Genomic DNA, 9,524 nt, shown 5'->3' with positions numbered 1-9,524 from the left:
AACTTACAGGCCTGTTGTCAAGATGATGGGTGATCAGGTGCTTAATGCACAAATATAATATTTGTGCAATCATATTGCACCTGGTCTTTTCGCACAGTGGACGGACGGACTCCGGTGCTCCGTGAATTTACGAAAACACCCCTACGCTTTCCATAAATGTACGAAAACACCCCTCTTCTTTCCATAAATGTCTGACTAAATTAATTAAATACTTCCTCTCGTCTGGTTTGCTTCCATTTTGCTTGGAGAGAGAGACGATGGGGGAGGAGGAGGTGAGCTTCCGCGTGGGGGAAGCTGTGGAGATCAGCAGCGACGATGAGGGGTTCAGGGGAGCTCTCTACACTGCAAAGATCGTGAAGGTGATGGCCGGGAAGAAGTTCTTGGTGGAATACGAGACGTTGTTGTCTGATGAAGTTGAGAAGAAACCATTGCAGGAGAAGGTGGATCACTGGCACGTGAGGCCCTTCCCGCCGGAGATCCAGACTGGCGGTGGTTTCGACCTCCACGAGGAGGTCGATGCATTCCACAATGATGGGTGGTGGATAGGTGTGGTCTCGAAGGTGTTCGGAGGAGGGAAACACAACGTGTATTTTAGGGACTCCAAGGAGGAGATAGAGTTTGAGAAATCCCAATTGAGGGTTCACCAGGAATGGATCAAGGGAAGATGGGTTATAGCTCCCAAGGTGAAGAAGCCGTACTAGTGTTTGGTTTAAGGGTTTTGGTTCCAAGATTTTTGCATCATGAGACGGTGGTGTTGGCTTTTTTTTCAGCGGATTCTTTTAATCATTGATTTTGTTGCCTTTTTTGGCTGTGTGGGTCTTGATGTTTGGGGGTTTGTTGGTTTGGTGCTTGCTTGCATTATGTTTTCTGGTGGGCTTTGACGTTCAAGCTGTGCATCTTTTTGTGATTTTTTTTAGGGATCATTTTCCTTGTTAGAAGTGTTGCATTCGTGACTGATATGGAAAGGGTTTTGGCGTTTTTTTTTTAGTTTATACGTCTGTTATGGTTGCTTCTATTGGGCTCTTCTTCTGTAGGATTTTGGGGTTTTGTTCTGCTTTCATCTGGTTTGTTTTTTATTTAGATCTATAGGTGGTTTTGGTTTTTTTATTCGTTTATTTCTGTTTATTGTTTCATTTGTGTCTCCTCTGTTTTCTTCTTTTACTGAAATAAAGAGGGTTTTGATGGTTTATCAAAGTTTCCTTGTCGAGTATACAGTACGATTGGTGGTGATGGTTGATGCTTTCTTTGTGATTACTTCTTTTGCTGCCTGCCTTTGTGTGTGTGCGTGTTTGCGTGCATGAGGAGCCACGGGTAATGCATGTGACTGTCTATAATTGTGCTAATCTCTCAGCATATAACATGCTAAGGCAACAATCCTGTTTCTATAAAACAGTCAAGCTCATGAGATGCCACTCTTAATTTTGAGATTCTGGTTTTGGTGATATCAGAGAACTATGCAGATTGTTTACTTGATTACCTTTTTGTGTGTCCTTGGGACTTCTTTTCTTCCACATGGGGTAGCCCTTTTATTGTGTCTATGATGGCGCCTTCTTGCCCCGGGGGCCAGGTCAAAATTATTGTTTAAATAGTGTCATTGATTTATTTGCTTTGAGTTTTTTCTTCACATCCTTTCACTTAGTTATGCATCACTAAGAGGTAAGTTATGCTATTCGTGTGCATGCTTTCTTCTACTAACGCGTGTAAATGCTACATATTTCTTCTTGTTATTTCCTTTATTGGATATCTCTTGTTGTTGATTCCTTCTGAGTTTGTTGTTGAATATTTTTCTATAAACATTTATGGAACTGGTAGATGCATGAATTCTATTCACTCCAAGAAATAGAGATTTTCTTTTTTTTTACAGTATGATGCATTATTTTTCATATTTCAAACACGTTTTTCGAAATTTTTGGTTTGGGTTCCCATTGACATGTCGTAACTTCATAAGTGGGAAACCAGAGTTGATTTTCTAAATTGAAGGTGACTTGTAGTCTCATCATCTGTGGTCTGTAGCACGATTCAAGTTGAAAATAGGTTGTTAGTTTAATCACAAATTTCATCCTCTTTATTTTTCATTGTTTATTGATTCTTTGTATTTTCTTATTAGCTGATCTAGGTATATCAGTTATTCTCAAGTATAAGTTTTTCTTTTTATAAAAAGATTGCAAATTGCAATGCTTATTTCAAGTACAAGTTTTTCTTTTTATAAACAGATTTCAAATTGCAATGCTTATTTCATTCACATCGGAATGTTTTTAAGGTTTTATTTTCTGGTGTACCAAGCATATCAGTGATTAAATACCATCTGCTACAGTGGTCTTCTCTTAATGTCATTACTTTATAAGTAGGCAAACAATAGTTGCTATTCTAAAATGAATTCACAACTAGTAGTCTTATCGTCATGGCATGTATCATGCTTCAAGTTGCATTGTGATATTAGTTTAATCACAAAAGTCAGGTCATTGTGTCTGCCATTGTTTATTGCTTTTTTGGCTTTTCTTATCAGCAGATGCAGGTACATCAGCCATTGTCAATGTGTCACAATTACTAAGTAATTAAGATTATTGATTTATAAAAAATTATAAACTCCAATTCCCATTAAATTTTGAAATATTTCTGGATATTTTCATAAAAAATAGTATATAGTTGTTGTCATTGGATCGCACTACCCCTTATTTCTTCCAAGGGATGAGAGGAGGTTACGAGGTTAGGTTAGCTGAAAGATGGTTATCGGTTCAAGAACACAAGCTGACTACTTGGTAGATAAATTCTCATACATTTTATTATCATATTCTAAGATATGGACTGTTTCTTTTCATTTAGTTTTCTCTTCATTATTCTCCAATCCCCCTGAAACAATATGCCCAGCACTATGCTGTTCTGGCATATTGCACAAAACCACTGCGGCTGGTGGTGCTGGGAATACTTTTTTTGTCCTGTAAAATAAAAAGTGGTCCTCCTTCACTCTGACTGCAGAAACATCAGATCTCATGAGAGACTGAAGAGATGAAGTAGACCACGCCACCTCAAAATTCATTCATTTAAGAGTTTCCCAGGGATATTTCTTCTTGGCTATAATGATATAGTAGCAATTTTTTTTTTCTATTGTCTTGTTATTTTGCTGTGGCTGAGAAGAAAAGCATTCATTTTCTATCACCTGTTATCTTAGACCCTTCAAACTATGTCCTGCGGGGATTCATTAATAGGACCAGAAAGATGCTTGAGAAGGGAGTTATGTTTGCACGAATATTTTAGGATGGCTCTGTAGATGCAAGCGAATCAGAATAAATTTAATTAGCAATTCTTAACTTTGTGACTCGGCTTGAGGCTTCCTAGTCTCAAGTCAAAACCTATGGTACCCGGACACTCCATTTTTTCCTCATACCCGTGTCGACATGCCTATCCCTGTGTCGACACACGATAACATCCGGACACGCCATTTTACCCTCGGAACATACAAATTTGTATTTAATTTATAATTATATTTTCTGTTTATAACTTTATATTTTCAGTATATAATATATCTTTTAGATATAGCATGTATATTTAGATTATATTCAGTTTATTTTGTATTTATGTAATATTTAATATATATATATATATATATATAGCCGTGTCCCCGGACTCACATTTTTTGGAATTGCCGTGTCGAGCCCTCTGTATCCTTACCCGTACCCAGATGACATAGGTCAAAACTAATATTAACTCTCAAAAAATTGATCACTGACTTGGCTGGAAATCACAACCGTGCAATCATATAAAGTCTCCAATGTTTCTGGCGTACTCTAAATTCCAGGTCTTAAACACTCGTTGCAAGAGTAGAGGTTATCTGTACGTAGGCAAGAATACATGTTTCAGGTTGGAAGTTGTAAACCGCTTTTATAGCCAGTAGCAAGCTTTGCCATTTGAATGAAAAAAATGAAATCATGAAAACAAACAATTTGGCTTTTGTATTCTTATGTTGATTATTTTACTTGTTCCCTTGGTATGTTTTTGATTTCTGTATGATGGGAATTATTAAGCATTGGATAATTAGAATTTCTGGAGGTAAGCTTATTAATTGCTGATTGTTTCTTCATGTTCATCATTTCTGCAATCTTCTTTGTTTGCTTTAATGTGCATAAAAGATGCTGATAATCTAGTAAGCTGAAACAACTAACTGTTTGATACAAAAGTTTTATTGAAATCTTCCATTCGCATTGGATCTTGCAAGGCCTTGATAATGAAGAAACCTCCAACTAATGTGGATTTTAGTCCAGCGTCTGATTTCTGTGGAACCCAAATCACATCTGTGGAACACCAGAGTCCGATCAACTCGGTGTCACAATCCAAGAGAAAGCCAAAGTTACGGATAGTCAGGAAAAAAGTGTCAAAAAATTCTTCCTTGGAGCTGCAAACTGCAATCGTACAGACAGTTGTAAACTTGGAAGAAGAGTCACCAGTATCCTCTGAAGCACATCGGGAGAATGCACAAAGTTTAACCAATGAGAAGGGGATACTAGCTGAGAGTCCTTTTCTTGAGCTACAGGCAGTGGCAACAGAAACCAAAGGTCTCTTGGATGAAGACACTGATCAAATGATAGCTGCAACAGCAGCGAATTCTCAATCACGCAGAAGTAAACACAGGCTTATAAGCCGTTCAGAAGTGATAGCGGATAAGGCTGAGCCACAGGGGTCAGAGAGTTATGTTCATCAGGCAGAGGTCATGACTGAAAAAGTCAAGAAGCCATATAGGATACAATTTCATAAGGATGAAATGGAGATGAGGGCTGGGCTTTTCTTACCTAAACTGAAAACTAAGTTCATGCTTGAAGAGGCATCAAACAACCCAACTAATCCCACCAACTTGCCCGATGGGAGCCTCCCTGATGATATTCGCTTTATTAGAGTTCCTCATCTGAGTTCTTCAAAGAATGGTGTTGGAAAAAGTGATTCAGGAGAGGTTGCTGGATATGGTTCTGAGAGCGATGTTAATAGGATTGCATATCATTTTGTTCTCCAAGCTCTTTATCTTCAAGGCGAACACAAATGGAAGCATGAGCTTTGGTTGACTGAACTCCGAGGTGCGCTTGGAATAAGCAACGATGATCACTTCAAGGAATTGAAGTGTGTTACCTCGGGAAAGTATATTTCTGAACCTTTGTAAAGTTATGGTCTTCCTGATGAAACTCGGTGGGAAAGGCTGTTTTTCTGTGAGGCATTTACTGTGAGAGGTCCTTCTCCATTTTTGGGTGTGAAAGATGCAATTTTGGGTAGAAACTATTGTGATCTTTTAGTGCAACGGGATGAAAGCGGTCTGCATCAGTTATTTTCTTTTCCATTTAGTTCAGTGCCATTTCTGCATGTAGAAATTGTCAAGTGAACTCTAACCCATTTTGTGAAGCTTGTATATGCACTGATATAGACTTGCAGATGAAATAGATGTCAAATGATTTACTGCATTGTTTGTCTTGGTTGTAGGTTTCATTTTGGGGATTGTTGGGTTAGGACTCTATTTTGTGAATCAACGGGTGACTAAGAGATCTTTGCACATTTGATCGACTCATCTTTGCAAGTAAGTTGTCTATCAAGTAAGTTGTCTATGTATGACATGCTTGATACCATCCGAGACATGTTTGTTTGTTTTTGACGGTGTAGAAACATACTGTCCGTTTGGTTAAAGAGGTGATGAGGTTACACTGTGATTGACCTGAATCAGACATTGAGTGAGATGGCACTGCCAGGCCCCATGAGTGACCTAATTCAGATGGCGCTACCGTGCCTTCACCTGCCTTTTATCCATGAAACATTTTACGGCTGTAGAAAGATGTGAGGCACCACTCTCCTTACCCCCACCCAAAAAAAAGAAGAGAGAATTTAAATGGTGATTCAACTCCCGATCTAAATGGAAATGGAAGTGGATTAAAAGTTTTAGGCTTTTTTACTTGCGTGTTCACGTTATATGCCGCGGCCCTGGCAGCCACCCATCTTGGCATTTCTCGAGATGGGCATGGTCTCCATCTCAGAAAATGTTGAGATGTGTGGCTGTTGGCTGCGGCTGCAGTACTGCATCTGCATTTCCACTGCATAAAAAACGCCCCCTTATTCATCTGAAAATAATGGGTATCAAGAATCAAAGCTATCACAAGGATCGCAGCTCTTCAACCCATAGAATCAAGCAAGAGATATGGACTTGTTTGCAAGTTTTTTGAAAACCAAAATTAGATGTGATGTTTGCTGTTGGAAAGGTCGCTTCATCATATACTCAATCCAGAATGTGATGCATCTCAAAAATCAACTCTATGGTGCAAATGAGTGTTCCCTGTAACTTTGCTTTCAAGATTCCAGCCAGTCACGCCTCACATTGAATATAACCCCAATTGTGCACTTAAAGGCTTTCTACCACTTTTGAGTGGTTCAGGATGGGAGAAGAAATAAAAGAATGAAAGAGTCGAGAGTGAAAATATTCCCTTCTTATGACAATACCATATAGGTGTAGGTGCAACGGTCAAGAATAAACGTCTAATGGTTATATTTTCAGCAGCTAGTTAACAATGAATGTTCAAGGATGGCTTTTAATTGCTAGTCTTAACGGTCATATTAGAGTTAACTCCATTGAATATCAAACAGTCAAATAACACTCATCAGTCAAAAATAATTGTCTTTGATGGCTATTTTTTTCTTAATTTAGAATAAACATGTGCGTAAAGAGCCAAACTTTGAAATCAAATCAAACCAAACATAATAATGTCAACATATAGTTTAGTTTAGTTTAGTTTAGTTACAGTCAAGTTTAGGCCATGTACATAATTTTGAGGTCATTGCAACATTAACTTGTTAGTACCAAAACAATATCTAATGAATGGAAAACCACCTACAGATCAGGATTTAGATGTTCCAATTGCAGCTGTTAAGCAAAGTAGTTATACAAAAAATAGTGCATACCATAAGGTAACGTCATGGCCATCATCTTGCTGCAGCCGCTCCTCTTATGCTCGACACCATTACCTGAAGAACACACATTCTAGTGGTCTTTCTATTGGGATAAACCACCACGTTGGTGGTTACCCACGATGTGGATAACGCTACCTCATGGAAGGTATTCCTTACGTTAAACCTGTACAAAATCAGGAGGGAATGGTTGCACAAACCGTTCTCACTCTGTGCCTATAAAAGGGGGTTTTATGAGCAACCCCAATACGGTGTAAAACGAAGATATACAGGAAAATACGAGAGAGAGTTTAGAGACTTAGTATTTTCATCCGGTTGCAGGAATCGGTCCTGCTCACCGACTACATCCGGCAGCCTGTGCTTGTAGAGGGCCGCAGTCCGGCTGAGGAGAAACCACTCCTTGCTTCTATCAACCTCGGCTCCAGTCAACCTCCACCACCTGTAGAAGCACACTTATGGCTGCCTCAGGTACGCAGGCCTCCCCTGTTGATATACTGTTTTCATAACAGTATTTGTGTTTTCTTTGTCTTAGCGCAGGGCCACCCATTAAGGGGAGGCGATTCCGGACTGACCCAACACATTCACCATCACCTGCTTCCTTCTATTACAACAACCATAGATGGTTCTGGTGCCTGGTGGAGTCGACACAGTGTGATGATTGACATAGATTGTATATGTCTAACATAAAGGTGTCTTTTAGAGTGTGTATATGTCCAACACAAAGGTATCTTTTAAAGCATTCTTGTTCTTCAGTGCATGATGGCTAGATCTAGCAAAATTGACTTTCATCATCAATCCTGATGTAAGTTTTCAAGTAGAGGAATACAGAGGGAGTCTTAATCTCCAACATCTTGTTGGGGAAAAAAATAAAAAAAATAATTACTCAATCTTCATTCTTCAAAAGATTAATCCTTTATTGTTTACTCAATTAGTCGGAAAAAAAACCCATGGGACTATCTATGGATGAAATTTTCTCTAATTCTCTACTTATATAAGAGATTCCTCAAGGAAAAAAAAGTAATTATAGTAATGGAAACAATTAGGGGTTGGATATACAAATAAAATCTAAATATTCAAAACAGATTTTCAATTAAAGTTAGTTTTGTTCCTAATCTGCATCAATAATCCAAACCAAGTTGATAGTTAAGTGCTCAAAGTCATTAATGATACTGCTCTTTGGTATAACAGTCTTTGCAATATATCCTCAACGTAACTAAGAAAAAGTTTTGAAAAAGCACCTAGGCTCAAACAACATTAGGTCACTACACAGAATAACTGCCACAACTTGGCCAACTAATCAAAGTTAGGTTTTTGCAAGCTTGAACAGGGGACACAATGACCTGTTTGATGCTCAGAAAGTCATCCTACAGGGACACGAAACACAGTAAGACCCAGAAGACAGCTGTTGCAACTCCAAGTAAACATGATCTGAATTTAATCTGAACTTTATGATACCAGATCCAATCAATTTACCCACATAAGAAGTGAAAAGGAAAATTTTCAAATACCTCCCAATTTTTTTGGTCTAATTCAACCCACCAAAGTTTTCTTATTGTGAAGTTACCATTTTATCCCTTACCCCATAGAATAAAAGTATGAACAAAGCAAGTTTGACAGTAGATGCATAGAGCTGTCAATGTAAAAAGATTATAACTAAGATACTAGAACTCTTGACCTCTCAAAGAAAATACAAGATACTAACCACTACACTATATAATTTGTTATTGTTGTCAAGTTTTAAATAAATTTTTATATAATTAATTTTAAATTGCAGCAAGTCATCAACCCAACTAGAGGTATCAAATTTGATTTAAGATGCTGATACCGGATCCAAACTTGAGTCCAATCAGTCCTACAATTATATATATATATATATATATATATATATATATATATATATATATATATATATATATATATAGAGAGAGAGAGAGAGAGAGAGAGAGAGAGAGAGAGAGAGAGGTCATGACTCACCAACCTTGTATTAAAAGAAAAAAAAAATGAAAGTTTCCTAAAAACTAAGCCTCCTTCTATGGGAAGGGATGTAAGTAGCATGGTCATTTTAATAAATTTAAAACAGAATTTAATAGCGGCAACTAATCTGGGGTAATTTGATTAACCCAAATAAAAACTTTGGTAGGCATTTGCATACTCTAAAATGTTTGGTGTGTGAATGAATTATATCCAAAAGTTGAGGGGTATTTGAAAATTTTCCAAAAGAAAAAAAAAAGGTAAAATGGGCAAAGCAAAACCTGATTCCAATCTAAGTCCCATGACAAATGATTGCGTACTCCTATACAAATTCCGTTATAACCTACCAAAATATTTTGGATCCAACCTAGATTCCCAGATTCAGAGATGAATTTCCTGTGTCCAGCAATACAGGACCAGATATGGTTAACAGCAAAAATTGCATCTCTATCATCCAAACAACTTTTTATAACATTTAAAATAAAGAAAAAACAGTAACATATATATAGGAACACCCGTAACAGTGGACAGGCATTCCATCGAACACCCCTGGCACGTACGACTTGTGCTAAAATAGCACATTAGCGGCGGGGGGAAAACAGGCATTAGCAGCCGTCACAACC

At 37.8% G+C, this 9,524-nt stretch overlaps 1 protein-coding gene across 1 annotated transcript; it reads left to right on the top strand.

Annotated features, from left to right (window-relative positions):
• The first annotated feature begins 257 nt into the window (after positions 1-257).
• Positions 258-5,439, top strand: LOC149821005 (uncharacterized). Its single transcript, XM_089981879.1, has 2 exons — positions 258-683; positions 4,214-5,439. Exons 1-2 carry the CDS (start codon positions 258-260, stop codon positions 5,144-5,146), a joined length of 1,359 nt encoding a protein of 452 aa, XP_089838005.1. The 3' UTR covers positions 5,147-5,439.
• The last annotated feature ends 4,085 nt before the right edge of the window (positions 5,440-9,524 follow it).

The sequence above is a fragment of the Nuphar pumila genome, chromosome 12 (assembly GCF_984573655.1).
Source record: "Nuphar pumila chromosome 12, dmNupPumi1.hap1.1, whole genome shotgun sequence".
NCBI classification, from domain to species: Eukaryota; Viridiplantae; Streptophyta; class Magnoliopsida; order Nymphaeales; family Nymphaeaceae; genus Nuphar; species Nuphar pumila.
The sequence above is the reverse complement of the archived record's forward strand: the minus strand, read 5'-3'. Positions and strand labels throughout refer to the sequence as shown.

What these genes read in the sequence shown, in the direction of transcription:
- LOC149821005 (XM_089981879.1), top strand. Translation starts at nt 258, where the DNA reads ATGGGGGAGGAGGAGGTGAGCTTCCGCGTGGGGGAAGCTGTGGAGATC. An exon ending in GATGGGTTATAGCTCCCAAG is followed by an intron (nt 684 to 4,213) that starts GTGAAGAAGCCG and finishes GGATCTTGCAAG; the next exon opens with GCCTTGATAATGAAGAAACC.